At 41.7% G+C, this 17,351-nt stretch overlaps 1 protein-coding gene across 2 annotated transcripts; it reads right to left on the reverse strand.

Moving 5' to 3' along the window:
* Positions 1-2,348: 2,348 nt before the first annotated feature.
* mapkap1 (MAPK associated protein 1) lies at positions 2,349-17,045 on the reverse strand. 2 transcript variants are annotated; one of them, XM_034710015.1, is made up of 12 exons: positions 16,869-17,045; positions 13,600-14,087; positions 11,355-11,444; positions 10,186-10,334; positions 9,168-9,340; positions 8,917-9,093; positions 8,302-8,411; positions 7,278-7,385; positions 6,964-7,104; positions 5,595-5,732; positions 4,049-4,146; positions 2,349-2,933 (listed from the first exon to the last, which is right to left on the reverse strand). In XM_034710015.1, the coding sequence occupies exons 2-12, from the start codon at positions 13,880-13,882 to the stop codon at positions 2,811-2,813; spliced, it is 1,590 nt and encodes a 529-aa protein (XP_034565906.1). In that variant the 5' UTR covers positions 13,883-14,087; positions 16,869-17,045; the 3' UTR covers positions 2,349-2,810. The 2 variants fall into 2 exon arrangements, with proteins under 2 accessions (XP_034565906.1, XP_034565905.1); XM_034710014.1 differs by having other exon boundaries at positions 8,290-8,411.
* Positions 17,046-17,351: the final 306 nt, after the last annotated feature.

Consider the following 17,351-nt stretch of genomic DNA (forward strand, 5'->3'; position numbering starts at 1 on the left):
ATGAGCTGCTGGAGTCCTCGGTCTTTACCTGGAGGAAGGTGATCATTGACTCAAAGATTAGTTGTTTTAAACTTGAGGACTGTGTTCCTCCTCTCTGAATACTTGCAGCTCATGTTTTGTAAACTATAATCATGTCCTCCTCTGAAGCAGTGAAAACATCCACACCGGTGACGCCATCTTTACTCTCCTCAGCTTGTTGCAGCTGCTCTTCTTCTTCTTTTTCTCTGGATGTAATAACAGATCTGTGTAAGCGTGTGTCAGCATGATGTTTTTAATTGGATTAAATTCTATAATCTGAAAACTGCATGATAATTAAATACTCACCTTCATATAATTTACATTATGGTAATAAATATACCTCTGTCACTTTAAAACTTTCTCCCAACACTAACACGTCTCTAAATCCTCCCTCAGGATGCGTCTTTAGTTCCTCAGGTCCTGACCCTCTTGCTGTAGAGGACCTGGCTCTCTGTAACGACGGTGTCTCTGGGTCGAGTCCAGCTCACAGTTCTGCCTCTCTTCTCGAGTAAAACCAGCTAAAGAGCTAATGATCTAGACGGGCCAAGAAACCCGGGTGGTCCCTGACCGCCGGCTTGTTATAATCTCATCATTTCCATAATCCTCCGGCGGAGCTTCTCTCCGTCTGTGACTCACGTAAACCTGAGCTGAACTGTGGAGCGCTGTAACAGACTCAGGGTGACTCAGATTAACGGAGGATCTGCTCAAACACTGTCGTGATGTGTCGGCTCTACTTTAACGCCTTAGCTCTACTCCTGCTGTCTGAAGCTGAAACATCCACAGGTGAAAACTAGAAAAAATAACCTGAACTCTGCAGGAGTGTGTACGAGGCAGACTTTAAAAACATGTTTGATTTATTTTACTCTCTCTGTCGTGTGTGATGATCCAGGATTAACATTCACACTGCTTAATCTGATAACAGAACAGAGGAGTATCAGATCTCTCATCGTCTCCTTCATAAACTAAAGAACTGTTTGAACACAGAGAACAGGAACTCAGCTGACTGAGGGAGAGCGTTTCTAAACCACAGACATTAATGTTGAAGCTACAAACATCCATAACTTCACTAAAGTGTCTGATATTAAACTCTCTCTAACATACAACATGGATAAATATCTCTCACCAAGATAATCTGACTTCATATAACATCTCAGCAGAGGTCATGACGTATCAACACAACATGGGGCGCATCCTCAACCCTGCCTGAGATACCAGACCAGGTATAAACTCGATCACAATCAGAGAGGCGAAGTACTGACATAACAGAACATGTAATGACTGTTCAATATTTGGTACGAGGAATTATTACACCTGCTGCATTCTTAGAGGTGAACTGTCTCATGGGCACATCAAAACAAACTCATGCACACAAGATAATAACTTGTGCACAAAAGACAGTTTACACTTGTGTGAGGAGCTTCAGGTGATCTGTAGTTTTGGATCAGAGCTTGTTCAGTCTACTCTCTTTGGTTTGAGTCGTCCGTTAAAGACAGACTGAGAGGGAATAAATCATCTTATTAGAAATCAAAGTGACATTAAATATTTTAATACTTCGTGAAAGAAAAGCTTGAATGTACTTTTGGTGTAGATATCTTTAACAGTGATCACAGTTTTAATCCTCTACAGGGAGATAAATGCTCCGACTGCTCTGTGGACTGTCTGCTGACTCTGGATCAGGAGGAGCCGATCAATAACGTCTGATTGACACCCAGAGAGTCAGCTCCTATCCTCAGAGAGAAAATTCAGAGTCTCTTAGATCAGACTGAACCACCGTTTCTGATTCTCATCAAGTCCTTTAAAATAACAGTAAATGTAGGATGGAGTCTGAATGATATTTATTCTCTGTGTTAGTGTGAGAGATGGAGGTCTCAAACAACCTGCAGAGACATCGGGTGAACTTTATTTCATCTTGAAGACATTCTGAGTCACTGATCTGGGTTTCATGTGACTTAAGAGTTACTGCTGACCTTACAAACCCAGATATTAGGTTCATAACTCTACTGGCCACCAGATGGTAGTGTAGTTACTATATAAATTATGGGCTGCAGGATCTCTGGATACTGTCTAGAGCATCCTCTGCAGCATGAATGTGTCCTTTAAAAGTGCTCTGAGCGAAACCAGTAAAATGTGTTGGACTGAATTAAAAGTTATAAAATCACTTTTTAAAACATTTAAGAAAAACAATCCATCCATGACAGATTTATTTCAGCGCTGTTGTTTCAGTCTGACTCACTTTTAATGTTTCTAATAAACTGAATCATGAGATCAGATCATACTTTGGATCTTCTTTTAAAAAAAGATGATAATTTTAAATAAAGCCTCCAGACATGTTTTCTTTTACTCATCATTATTTAATTTCCTGAATGTAAAATCTTTATGTACAGACATTAAAAATGTGACAGTTTGTGTTAAACCTGTTAAAGATGGAGGACAGAAGCAGAGATATTAGCATGTAGCTTTGATTGGATGATAGCCGATAAGAAGCTGAATGAATCCATCAGAGGATGGAGGCAGTGAGTGAAGGAGGCCTGACGCTGACAGGCAGCATGAAATCTGTCCCACGTTAACGTCTTCTTGTCTCAGAGACGGGACGAGGAGCGCCTTCAGCTCCACTACGTCTCCTCCTGTTTCCCGCCCATCGCTCTCTCAGCTCCTCTGACTCCACGTCAGTCTCGTCCTCTCAGCCTGACGTCGTCTGAGAGTGAGACTGTCAGGCCTCTTTAAACGCCTGTCTGGGAACAGACAGACATACAAGTGACAGACAGACAGGTGTCTGAGCAGCTTCAGTCTGTCTACTGACCCGTCTTCTTGTCTTTCTGGAAACTGAAGCTGGTCCTGCGGCTCAGTTTTCTCTGTTTCTGGGCAAAGTAATCGGCCCGAGAGGTGCTGGCCCGAGACTCCAGGATGTAGTTCACCTGAAGGTAGAGAGTGATAACAACACGGGTCATCATGTGATGGTTTAACTGATTATCACAATCAATCAATCAATCAATCAATCAATCAATCAATCAAATCAATCAAATCAATCAAATCAAATCAATCAATCAGTCTTTATTTATATAACTCGTCTCCTCAGACTCTTTCCAAACAGAGCAGGTCTAGACCGTACTCTATGTTCTACTATTAACAAAGACCCAACATCAAGACAGGATAAGATCCAGTCCCCTCTTACAGACAGGACTCAGTCTGATCTCATCTTAATCCACCATGAGCAGAGCACTTTGCAGCATTTAGCAAGTTACAGTGGCAAAGACAAACTTCCTTTAACAGGCAGAAACATCCAGCAGGACCAGACTCATCCATACAATATCATTAATGTTCTGATCTGCTCACAACCAGATTTTTAAGAGCTCATAGACTTCTGAGAAGTTCTCATGAAGCTAATATGTTCCTGTAATAAGATGTTTGTTAAACATCATCTTTTATTGATGTGCACTTACTGAAGCTAAAGAACTGAATGAAAGCTGAAACACGTCATGATTAAAATGTTTGCACAGGGCAGAGGGATACCTGAGAGGCAGAGAAACTGCTGTGAAATAATAGTCAGTACGTTTGTACGATAACTGTTCAAGTGTTTTCTACTTTTCACACACTTTACAGGTTCTTAATAAAGTATTATGTGATTCATGTGAATCAGATCCAAGTTCTAAGTAAGAACCCTAAACAGTAAGGATTCCAGACTTGACTTGAACTCAAGCTTCTGTGACCTGACTCTCACACTGATCCGGACGCTGTCTGATGAAGTATTTTACAATAGATTCATGAAAATGAAACGTCTTAAAGTACCAACATCTTTGAAACCATGATGTTCAGTTTCACTTTAGGGGGTACTTCCCAGTTTCATAGTTCTTTTGAAGAGACTGATTTCAACATGTGATCCTATCCTCTAGCTTTAATCCAGTTAGATTACCTTTCAACAAAGACACCCTGGAGGTCATGGTAAGAACAGTTTAAAGCCCAGACTCTGAACCTGTAAAGATTTATCTTAAGAAGAGAGAAACCCTGGGTCAGGACCAGGACCAGGACTCACCTTCAGCACTATTTCATTGACCGTAGCAGCATCAGACTCAAAGTAGAGAGGCTTGTAGTCGTGGTTGCTGAGATAAGTGACTTTAAAAATGGCGTGACCTGAAAGAAATGGAGGAGAAGAAGGTTAATGGGATGGAAATGAAGACCTCGCACCGCTACCTCTCCTCTAACCGCTGATCTCCTGTCAGATCTAAAACCACGAAGAATCAGACACATAGACAAACTGTACATGCATGATCCTAAAGGTAGAGTCAGCCTGACTTTCAGGCGATTCTGGTCTCATGATGAGAGGAAGGTGTTCAGACAAGAAACTGATCAGGTTTGGTACATTTACTCAGTTTTCCTGAACAGAATCCAAGTGACAGAAACAACTAGAGACTAGTGGTGCAACGGCTCATTGTTGATCCGTGATCCGTACGGATGCCTCTCCATGGTTCGGCACGGACATGGTCCGCGGATCGGTTGATGAAAAAAGTTGCGCGTGTTCACGTGAGGACCGCATGTTCAATCCACACTCACTCGTCAAGCGCAGCTGTTGTCATGGCAAGTGAAGGAGCAGAGGGACTTGAAAAACCTCCTGCATCTTGTAAGTCACATGTATTGGAGCATTTTGGTTTCCCTGTGAAATACAGTGAATGCTGAATGTGCTTGAGCCATGTTATGAAACTCTGTTGCGCACCCACTAGACCAGAGGCCATCAATATGTGGCCCGCGGGCCACATCCGGCCGCCTATTTGTGGCCCCCGAACTGTTATTCCTTCACTCTGTGTTTTGGTCGGGTCACCGTGTGTTTACCGGAACTTGTCTCCATGTCAACGATACGCAGACAGGCTGTTACTGGGTCACTGAGAGTCCACTGCTGCGAGTGCAATTTTTAACTTCCACTTTTGTTTATGGAGCGGTTCGCATATTGGCACTTTGCCAGCTGTAGAACCCTAGAATGCACGAAAAAGGTGTGTTCACAGTTTGCAGCTCAAAGAAAAGTGGACGGTGAAAATCAGCAAATGAAAGAAGAATGGAGTGAAACTTTTGAAGTGAAACTTTTGAAGTGAAACTTTTGAAGTGAAACTTTTGAAGTGAAACTTTTGAAGTGAAACTTTTGAAGTGAAACTTTTGAAGTTCCTCTGCTCCTTCACTTGCCATGCCATGAAATGCAGTGAATGAGGCAGGACTGGGCCCACATATAGGGTGCTTTGCACAAGCTGTACATTTTGAGTTGAATCTTGTTTTTATTTAATGGGCAAAAGTTTACAAGGGTTTTACAAAATAAATGGAGGACAAAGTTATATTTGTCTTGTCTTCTTTTTTTTTTTGACTCAAAACCGTGATCCGATCCGAACCGTGAGTTTTTTGATCCGTTGCACCCCTACTAGAGACCTTAAAAGAACCCTTCAAAGCAGAACAATCAATCTAATAATCTGATCCTTATGTGTGTGTGTGTGTGTGTGTGTGTGTGTGTGTGTGTGTGTGTGTGTGTGTGTGTGTGTGTGTGTGTGTGTGTGTGTGTGTGTGTGTGTGTTTGTTTGTGTGTGTGTGTGTTCACTCACTGGGGCTCCTCTCCTCTACGAGGTCACAGGCACAGAGGTGGTCTGAGTCGATGGAGATCGGTTTCTGTCGGATCCAGAACTTGGTGCTGGCCTTCTGATTGGTGACAGGATCGATCTCCACTTTCTCTCCTGAAATGCCTGAACGGGAAAAAAAACACAGATTTCAAACACGATTCAGGATTCATCATCATTCATTTAACTATTTATTCTTATTGTCATTTTGATCCTTTAACACATATTTTATTGTAGTTGTTGTGAATTAGTCTCTACTTCAAAATCCAGTTTTGTTTTCAATACATTTCTCATTTATTTTATTTCTGCTTCTGTCTCGTTTTTCAGTCGCTGTAAAGAACTTTGAATTGCGTTTGTATGAAAGATGCTTTATAAATAAAGCTTGATTGATTGATCAGAGACGAGGAGCATTGAGGAACATTAGGACAGGTAATAATAATAATAATAATAATACATTTTATTTATATAGCGCTTTTCACAGAACTCAAAGACACTTCACAAATAGCACTAAATAAAAGACACAATAAAAGAAACAAGTTAGAAACACAGTGGAAATAAAAACATTAACAATTAGGTGAGATGAAACAGAGAGGAGGGACAGGGGGTCGTGTCTGACACTCCAGCAGACTGAGCGAGGAGGTTTAATTTGACTGGTTTTAATTTACTGAATACAAAACAGGATGTGTTGAGATAGTTTGTCATGTTTCTTCCCCACATCATGAGCATCTGAGCCTGGTTTTGGCTCCCCCTGCTGGGATGTTGGTGCAGTTTCTGTGTAGGTACAGTATGTTAACAGAGCTGAACAGGGCATCTCACATCAAACGTGTGCTGCAATAAAAGCTGTTTACTCCCCTGAAGGATGCATGCTGCTGAGATGTGTCAGACTTTATTTAAAGGTCTAAATCACTGCTCTGTGTATGCATTAGAACGTTTAAACTTTATGAAATAGTGTCTTATTTTTATTAGGATGTCTACATGGAAACAAACTAACTCAGTCTGAGCCCTCACACCTTTTGATTTGTGTACTTATTTCAAAATTCACGTATTCTCAAATAGTTGCCCTGTGTGACTGTGTTTGTTTCATATTTTGTTCGCGCTGCTTGTCGTCTAAATGTTTGTATCTTTCACTCTCGCCCGTTTGCATCAGGGACCAGGAGAAACATAGTTTTGTTTCTTTAAATTGTAAAAACAGAAGACAGTAAAGTCTCTAAGCTGCAAAGTCTTCTCATGAAGTTATATAATCTTGTAGTTAAAAAAAACAATCACTCCAGATTTCCCCTACAAACACGTGAATGTGTAACCTGTAGCTGAAAAGAAATCACAGCACAGCAACTTGTTCTCAGGTATGTGTGCATACCTAGCTGGACGTCTGTGGTGAATCGCAGCTTGTGGATCATACTGATCTTAAAGGACTTGTAGTGGTGGCTGCTCAGCATGTCCTGCACCGTGGTGATGTCGATGGGAGGGTCTTCTTCTGAGCTCTCCTCTCCTCTGGAACCTGGACACCAGAGAATATCAGAAACACGTCTCAATGTGTGAAACGTCACCTTATGATAGGCTTCACTACAATACCTCATCTCTCCTCAGGCGTTTGCAGTTTAAAGCTTTAACGTCTCTGCAGCCTGTCAGAGAAGAGATTAAAGAAGCTGTTCTCCTTCAGGTGTCACTTACTGTTTTCTCTGACCAGACAAAACTCCAGAGTGCTCTGAATCTCCAGCGTGGCGTCCAAGTCTACGGCGACGTTCGGCTCCGTCTGCTTCTCCAGACGATACAGCGGACCTGAAGGAAGGAAGGAATGACAGAAGGAAGGAAGGAAGGAAGGAAGGAAGGAAGGCGACAGAAACACAGATCAGATTTGTTGCTCAAGTCTTCAGTTTTTTAATTATTCTTTGCAATGTTTTATCTTTAATTCATTTTTTATGTCCATTCCTGAGAGTCTGAATGAAACCAAACTCGGACAATGATGGGGCTCAGATGTTGTTTGTTTGTCTGCTAATGTTTGTTGTTTTATCACAACTCAGAATTAAATTAACTATTTGGACAATTAAACATTTGTTTACATCACTAAGTCTGCGATGATGATCGATCCCAAAACCTAAACATGATTTAACAGTTTTCATGTGAGTACTTTAAAGATCTGCTACCTGAGTGAAGACAGGAAACAAAGTCCTGACCGAGAACCTCTGGAGGAACTCTGAACGTCCTCGTGGAGGGAGGCTGAATGAATGTGACTCTGAGATTAAACAGTGTGATCAATACTCGTCTATATGTTAATGAGACAACAGACCTACCGTGTGTGTGTGTGTGTGTGTGTGTGTGTGTGTGTGTGTGTGTGTGTGTGTGTGTGTGTGTGTGTGTGTGTGAGTGTGTGTGTGTGTGTGTGTGTGTGTGTGTGTGTATCAGGCTAACAAAGACTGTGTGCATTCATAATCTCCCCATCTTTAATATATGGCTCCTCTCTGGAGATGGAACAGGATAATAAACAGAAGCTGCTCTTCAGACAGAAACATGCAGACTGATCTGAAGTCTCTCTCAGACTCTGTGAGTCATAATGAACTCAGACAAACTTCAGGTTTTATCTAAAGTTCATTCACAGGGTAACAAAACACAGGGAGGATGAAATACTCCGTACAAGGACAAAACTTCAACAAGAATAGAGGAAAGGAGGTCGGGTGAGTTATACCTGCGTGTTTACCTGAGCCTTTCTGAGAACCTTTCCTCTTCTTCAGAGCTTTCTGCAGGATTTCCTTCATGGTCACCTTCATACTGTCCACGGGGATCAGAGAGAAGCCGTGAGCAGCATTTCTAAACAGGGAGGGAAAGAGGAAAGGGTTAAATTAGACTCTGTATCTGTGTCATCAAAAACAGAACAGCTCAGTTACAGACGAGGAAGCTGGAGTTCATCCAAAACAATCAACGTGTGCCCACGCATTTCTTTATCCAAGATCCCAAACTGCAAAATAAGGACATGCATCTTCACAGGGCAGCAGCAGCATTATAAACTATCCAAACATTTGATCATCTTGTATATTTTTTACTCTTTAATGTTAACATTTCCTCTGACATTAATGTACCTGATGTAACTTTAGTAGTTCAGTTCCCTAACAGTAAATACTTCAATCTTTAAAATCAAAAATCAATCATGTGTGTGAAATATCTGCTCCTCTTCTCAATCCTTCATCTACACCTCAAAGTCAGAGGACGTGTTTGGAGCACGATGCTGGATGTCCTCACACACCTGGACATCATCCAGATCATCACATCCCTCAGATATTTGTTAGAGCACAAACACTTTCTGTATTGAACTCACATTCTGACGAACAACGACTGTCTTGAGGCGAGACCCGGCGACGAGTATTTCTCCACCAGAGCCAGCGTGCTGAAACCAAACTTGTGGATCGGCTCGTTGGAGTCCAGCGGAGGAAAGTCGGTGTCCACCTCCCCGTCGTCCTCTGCAATGTGGAGGCAGTACGCGTTCACATTCTCGCTGCATGGAAGAAGAGTTTGTTACACAGACGTTCACAGGAAGTTAAATTAACGATGGATTGTGTGTGCACTGACTTGAGTTTGGGTTCTCGCCCCTCGCTCGTGTACTGCCAGCAAATGAGTCCGATGAGGTCGTGGACACGGGCGTTGGCGATGGTCACCACGGTCATGGGGTGAATTTTCTCCTGAGCCATTTGCATGGAGAGGTAGACGTCAATCTTCTTTGTGGCCGTCGTGCCGATGTGGCCCTGAAGAAAAAACAGGAAGCATCATTACATCGCTCTTTACTCGCTCAGGTGGGGGCCTCATGTTTTCATATCAGTGGGTTCTTAAAGATGGATAGGTGTCTCCTGTAGACTTCTCCATCCTGCAGTGGGTGAACAGGCTGACATGTCTACAACATCATCCTTGATGGATCAAAGTGAGTCCACTAACAGGTCTTGTTTTTGTCCCTCACAGGCTCAGGTTGTTATTCTAAGAGTCTCTGCAGGGATCCTTTATGCAATCATACTTAGACTAAGGTCCTTTTTGGGGACCACAAACAGGTTTCATTGGTCACTTCCTGACACCAGACAATCATTTTATCCTGCAGAGAGCACAAGTTGCTTGTCACCTCTGTCTCAATCAGACAGTGTTTAAGTGATTGTGTGACATTCAGGAATTCAAAACCAACAAAATGTTTTTCTAACACACAATAACACAAACAAACTTAAGGGATCAAGGCAACAAACAACTCCTGCCTTCTGCGAGCTTAATGTTTCTGTCAGTGAAGTACGTGTGTGTGTGTGTGTGTGTGTGTGTGTGTGTGTGTGTGTGTGTGTGTGTGTGTGTGTGTGTGTGTGTGTGTGTGTGTGTGTGTGTGTGTGTGTGTGTGTGTGTGTGTGTGTGTGTAGAGGAGATGTAACAGTTCTGTGTGATTAAAATCATCTTCCTCTGGACCTCTTAGGATGTTCTTTGACCCCAACACATGAAACAATAAGGCCTTCAGTTTAAATGAAAGTAGATCATTAACCTCAAAGGCTCAGCTTGGTCTTGGTCCAGTTTTGAGTGTACGAAACAAACCCTGATGGAGAGCTAACATGGGATTTCTCACCTTTCCGTCAAATTTGGAGTATTCATTGAAGGGGTTGTTGAGTTGTTGAGGACACTGCTCCAGCCGCAGCGAGAGGGTGGATTTGGTACCTGAACTCCGAGGCCGGTCCTTTAAGTCCCGTTTTTCAAAAAGTATCCCCAGATCCTCCACTGCTCAGAGAACAAGAAGACCGGTTATTTTAAACATAATGACTTTATTCTTACTGCAGGAATAAATCTAAACTTTGGATAGAAGTGTATCGTCTGTTTAACAGGAGGCAGAAAGCAACATCTCCCTCTCAGAGTGTGTGTGATAACGTCCCCGTCCTGTGATCAGATTTGATCAAATCATGTGAAGTATTTTTCAAAACGAACAGGATCTTAAACCCAGATTACATACAGTTCAGGTTTTAATCTGGATTAAACCTTTTTGTGTTTACGAGGAAATTTAAAGAAGGATTTAGGCGCTTTGACCCCAAAATCTGGATTATTCTGGTCTCAGCGAGAAGGGTGGATTCCATGAACATTACGTGATACAACATTAAATTAGTCAAAAGATTCAACAGTTGTTTCATGCAGCGATGTCATCATCCTTTACATATTAACTCATAGTTTGTGCATGAAAAATATTAAAGTTACTTCAACCCACCTGCAGGATAATAAAGATAATAAATAAAAAAAAGTGATCGGTCATATATTAGTCTACTTTCTACGGAAGAGGATTAGGGCCACTGGAAAAAACTGTTTTAGGTCCAATATTTTTTTTTAATTAATATTCTGACTTTTTCTCAGAATTCTGACTTTAATCTTAGAATATTGACTTTTTTCTCAGAATTAGAATTCTGACTTGAATCTCAGAATAATAATAATTAAAAAAATATATAGGACCTTAATTTTTTTTCAGTGGCCCTAAACCTCTTCCATAACTTTCAGACATTTATTTTATATTATTCTATTTTTATTTTATTTTACATCTTCTTTTATTTTATATCTTATTGTCTTTAATTTTATATCTTATTGTATTCCTTCTTCTATTAATATCTAACTTTCTTACACACTGTTTATGAGAGCTCTGTAATGCCCGTATTTCCCTCCCCGGGATAAATAAAGTATTTCTGATTCTTTGCTGCGTTACAGAGACTCTACCTGAAGCAGGAACAGGAGGGTTATTTGTATGTAGTGAATAGTTACCTGACTGTGAGGACGACCTCTCTTTCCACTGAACGTTTTTACATTTGATTTGGTTCTGTCGTTCCTTTCTTAACCTTTCAAGTCTTTGGGCTGAAACAAGAGAACAAGGTTTTAATTTCAGTCATAGAAAAAAAAATCCAACAATCCAAAAAACCTGGATAGGAGAAATGTCGTTAAGTTAAAAACAACACAAACTGAAAGAAGAAGACAAATGAGGGCAACACAGCACACTGAATATTAACCATGTGATGATCTGACTGTCTGTGACCTCCCTGTAGAGACAAACACACACACAAACACACACACTTCATAAAAACATGTCGTCCGCCCCTCGTATCTTACCAGCTGCCCCGGGTTTCTCTCGGCTCTCTGGTTGCAGTCCTGATGAGAACAGCCAACACAGATCAGTGCTCAGGTCTGAAATCTACCCACAACCAGGACCAGAACCAGGACCAGCACTCCACCAAACTCAGTGCCAAACACTAAAGAGAGCCTAAAGGAGACATCCGGTCTGCCTTTGGACTCCCTCTGTCCCCCCCAAAACCACAGTTACCTTCAAAATTAAAAACCTGGATGATGATTCTTTAAAGTCGTCATAATAAAACACCCACATCTCAGATCACACACAGAACACTCGTTTCATGATTTCATGTCAATCAGGACAATAAAACTGGAGATTAAAGAGGCTTCAACAAGAGAATCAGGAAACTAAAACTAAACTCTGACATGTGACGTCTGTGAAAATGAAACGCTAACGACAGATCTCCAGCTGGACTAAACTGGATCACACATTCTGCTTTAAGCTCCTCTGCTGCTTCGACGCTCAGTCTGGTGTCTCCTTCGTCCAGCTCTCACTTCAGTGTCGTGTTTATGCAGACTAGAGATAAGAAGCAGGAGCTGCTGCCGAGATCAGGGACAGTAAAACTAAAAACATGTGAGGACCGTCTGACACCGAAATCCATTAGAAGATCACTTCTAAGACCGGGACACAAACATCACTGGAGCCCTATGATTTCCGCGTTCATGATATCACAGAATAGGCCAATAAGAATGGAATCTAGTGTTAAACGCGGAATATCGCAGAACTTGACATAATGTGACTGAAATGGTGTCATCATGAGGAGAAGGAACGTTTGTCCATGCATCTCCTCACAAACACTCACCCGTTCCCTCCTGAAATAAACAACATGTAAAAGCGGCCACAAGAAACACCGACTAAGTCTGCAAAAAAACTATGAAACTCATCCCTTACTCCAAAATACAGAGCTGAACAGTTCCCAAATGACTTCTGTGTGTCGGGTGACATGCTTTTTTGCAAATTCTGCCAACATACTGTTGATAGGAAACGTAAAAATATGTGTGATGACCACTTGTCGTCCAAAAGCCATGGGAAAAACAGAGAAAAACAATTAGTGCTATAAGCACTTTATACTTCTATCACTTATTCGTACATTGTTGTGTTACAACATTATGTTTGCATCAATACATTTAAAGATTTTTGTATTTCATTTACGGACATTTTATTCACTGACACAAAAATCACACACTATGTGGTGGGGAAATAAGTGTCAAGGGTAAAAAACTGAATTCTAAAAAATGAAATGGATTTCATTGGGCCCTACGCCCCAGGTGAACCCACACAAAGACCAGAGGGGGGAGGCAGATCCAACTTCACAAATATCATGTGCATCAAGGTAGAACTGCAGCTAGTAAATACGTACTCTTACTGTTTGTTTGACACGACTGATTATTTTATTTCAGAGGACTTTGAGTTTTATGAATCAACATCTGTTTGGTCTCTAAAAGGTCAGAAATATATGAAACAATGTGGGTCAGTGTTTCCTGAAGCCAAAGACGACATCCTAAAACGTCAACCCAAAGAAATTCTGTTTACTGTCACGTGCTGTGTTTATATTTCCTGACTCCTCTCTCACCATAGCTCTCATGAAGTCTGACAGATTGATGAACGCTGATTTGACGTCAGAATCAAGACAATACTCTGACTCTGTCTGTTTGATTGAAGGGGTAAAAGAGTATTAGTTCATGTTAATCTGATCTGAGATACTCACCAAACTGAGGTTAGTAACATACACACAATGAGCTGCAGTCTGACCCCACGCTGACACACGATTAGACCAACATCCCCCCAAAACAGCAGCAGAGCCAGCTCTGACTCTTCCCCGTGAGGAGAGGGCAGGAAGCCGACCCTCCTGACATGTCACTGCCAGGTGACCATGATGTTTACCTGTGTTTGAGCGCCGCCGGATGCCAAAGTCCCAGCTGGAGGTGATGTCCATGGACTGGGAGAGGTCACAGGCGTGATTGTCCGTCACACTGGTCCCCCCCTCGCTCAGAGAACCGGAACCGGTCGACCCACAGCTGCTGCCGGGCACCAGAGCCAGCTGGCACTTCTCCAGATCCACATCCTGGTCGATCAGGACCATCTCACACATCCCCGTGTCATCACTGGTCACATGAGACTGTCTGATGTGGGCCAGGATAATGGCTGGATTGTCCAAGAAAGCCATTTCCTCTGCGACGTGAGGAGCGGCTTAAAGCTGTGGGTGCTCTCTTCTTCTCTCTCTTCGCTGAAAGCCAGAGGACCTTTCACGTCCTTCACTTTCTCTCTGAGAGCGTTAAAGTGGAGGCTGACGACGAGTGGAGAGCAGTCATCTTTTCCATCTCCTTCTCTCCGTTACTCTCTCCGATCAGAGGCGGGAAACAACCGAGTACCTGTGAGGAGAGAGAGAAAGAGAGAGAACACTTAACACTCTGAGCTGTGTGGAAATGATCTGTAAGCTTGAGAGTTAAAAACATTCTGTATTTATGTTTATTATTCTAAATGGTTATGTTAGTTATTGTGAAGAACAACTTTCATTTGGTACATTTCAATCATTCAAAGATACAACATGGAATCAAACATTATCACAGTCTGTGTTGAAAAGAAACAAACATCTGGACGGTTGAGAGATGATGCTGCGTGATCCGTTAAAGTGATGCCAGAAACCCTGACAAAGAGGAAGTTTGATCGATCAGTTCATCTTTATTTACAGAAGTGACCTCAGGACACCTTCCACAGCGAGTAGGTCCAGACTGTACAGAGGTCCCACATTAGTCCACCATCAGCTGTTTACTGTGATCCCAAAACAAAAACAAAGGAGCTTTGCTTCACTGGTTGCGTGTAGCTGGGTCCTGCAGTCTGTTAAAGGTAGGTCGGGATGTCGGCCAAACAGGAAGCAGGAGGAGGCGGGGGCACACTCACACTTTGCGTTGCAGTAGTGATGTCTGGTTTCTGTAATAACACCACAAACAGCACAGACTCGACCTGCTGTATTTAAATGCTCTATATGTTCTGTAAAGTGAAGCACCGTGAGATAACTTTGCTGCTACACAAATAGAAAGTGACTGATTGAAACGTTGATGTGTTATCGGAGCGTGTGCATGTTTCAACCACAAGAACCCGGGTCTAAGTTTGCTTCCTAGGTAGTTATCAGGGGTAGGTATGGCCTCCTGAAAAGCACCTGCTGGGTGGTAGTACTTTCCAAAGGTCTAGGAACTTTTGGGGGCGGGGCCTGCAGTGCTGAACGTTAACCACAGTGTGTTTATTTCACCTGCCGTCAACAATAACATCACACACACCTGTGATTCACTCGGTTTAATAACTGTGTAGTAGTCATCATCTCTGAGCCTGACGTGTGCATCTCTGTCACTGTGTTTGTTCCTCCTTATCGTTTATCTGCTGTTTACATGTTGCAATATTTCTATATGTTTCAATTTTTTTATCTTGTCTACTGCCGCTCACATGATTGTCAAAAACAAAATGTTGTTGAGTGCACACAATGACAATATTGTCCATCTGTAACATAGACTGGATAAAATATGGATGAAGTATCCGTGACGTCACCCATCTGTTTTCTGAAGCGCTGTTTTGAGGCCAATCATCGTCGGCAGCCATATTGCTGCTGTCGACATTGTGACGTAAAGAGGCGGAGTTTGAGCCTCCTAGCCAACATCTACAGTGTTCCCGCCTGTCAATCAAGTCAGCTGTGCCTCTCATTGGAAGACTCGTAATCTCAATATCTTTTAAATTGTCGCGTTAGAAAAAAAAATCACCCACCGCACAGTGTGTGCCGATCGAGAAATGAGCTATCCAGACTACACTCGTCTTTTGTACCAGGCTGTAAACATGTTTATTTCTGCTGTAAAGATCAGGTTTTTTGAATTGGTTTGTATGTGGTTTCTGGTACTTCCGAAGCCAGCCTCAAGAGGATCCTCGATGAACTGCAGTTTTTAACACTTCCGCATTGGACTCATATTTTTAGACCGGAGGTTGCCGCTTGATCTGTACCTTAAAATATTACACATGTACCTTTAACAGCAGTTAAAAATACATCTTATTTATAGAATTTCCCTTCCAGAGATGAATAGCGTGTATCTTCTATTTTTCTTTTTCTTCTTCGTCTTCTATTTCCCACCATGATTCAGGGATTTTTTGGGGGTTAATACTAAACCAGAAATCTCGCCACTGAAAGTCTTGTCCCCTCAGTTCCAGCTTTCAGTCTCATAAATGTGTTCATGGAGATTACAGTCTCGTGAAGTCCAGAGTGCAGGCCCTTTGTTCTTTAAATCAGAGTAAATCTGTACTGTAATACTTTATTTATGGTCAGTTATTTATTAATCATTTGACACTTTAGATCCTGACATGTGATGGGACAGCCCAAGAGGCCAAACAGTGACCTGAGAGTCTGTTACCTGATCCCTGTGTGTGCTGACAGTGGATAAATGTCCTTAGAGGAGACTCTCCTGTTTACACTGAGAACATGTTTGAAGTTAAAACTCAGAGAGATCTGTGTGAGGGCAAAACAAGCCAAACCCACTGTGTCACATCAGCTGTTTGTTAGCATGCTAATACTGAGACGTTCAGCAGTATAATAATCTAATCTGACTTTAGCAAACTCACAAACAGACAGAGAGCCTTACACAGGTTATAAAGTCTGTGTGGGGATTAACCCTGGAGATTAAATTACATCTAACACTGAAGCTAACTGTAGTGCTAAGCTGTAGTTCTGATGTAAAGTTTGTCTCTTTAAAACAAACACTCAGCATGTCAGCTTGATGTTTAGCTTCACTTAAAGAGGAGGTTGTTCTGTTGTTTCTGTGGTTTTCAGCGAGTCTACAACTTCCTTTCTTTACACAGAACTAAATTAAACAGACAAGAATCCCGGTGACTTCACTAGTTTGACGTTAGCTCTGCGTCTAGCTGCTAGCTAAGTGACTAACTTAACATAGTAAACAAAAGCTGCATCATCGCTCAGCAACTCTAAGACTCAAAGTTGAGACTTTAATTATTATTAATCTAAAATGTCAGAGTAATCTGTGTCTGATTTATCTCCTCAGCTCGTTAGCTTGTTAAGCTAACATCACTGAATCCCTTTATTGGACAGCTAGCAGCGGTTAGCTGAGCAGCTAATCTAGCCTCCCTAAGCAGGTAACGTAAATTAAACAGAGTCAAACCTTCAGAAGTCACATCCGAGGAGGGAAACAGATCTCCACGCTTCCCCATTTTATCCACGCATACTCCCAGTCCTGACAGTATCCGTGTTCATACGTGATGAAGCACTACAGCAACATCATAATACAACCACAGCTCAAAGCTAACCGCTGAGCCCAACCGGAAACAGCACCGGATCACTTCCGGGTCAATTACTTCAGAATAAAACACGATTTGGAACAACGAAGGTCTAATTAATTAATTAATTAATTAATTGATTAAATGAAAAGAAACAAAATATCGGTTATATGTGTCTTTAACAATATTAGAAATGTAATTTAGTATGCATGTTTTTTTTAAAGAAAAACAAGAAAAACATTTGAAAATCTAAGAAAATTTAAAAATGATAAAGCAAAATAAACAAAAAAATCTTTCATACAAATAAAAAAGATACATTACAAAATTAAACAGTTAGAAGAGGGGTTCTCAAACTTTTTTGGCTTGTG

Source organism: Notolabrus celidotus, chromosome 19, assembly GCF_009762535.1.
Source record: "Notolabrus celidotus isolate fNotCel1 chromosome 19, fNotCel1.pri, whole genome shotgun sequence".
Classification (NCBI taxonomy): Eukaryota; Metazoa; Chordata; class Actinopteri; order Labriformes; family Labridae; genus Notolabrus; species Notolabrus celidotus.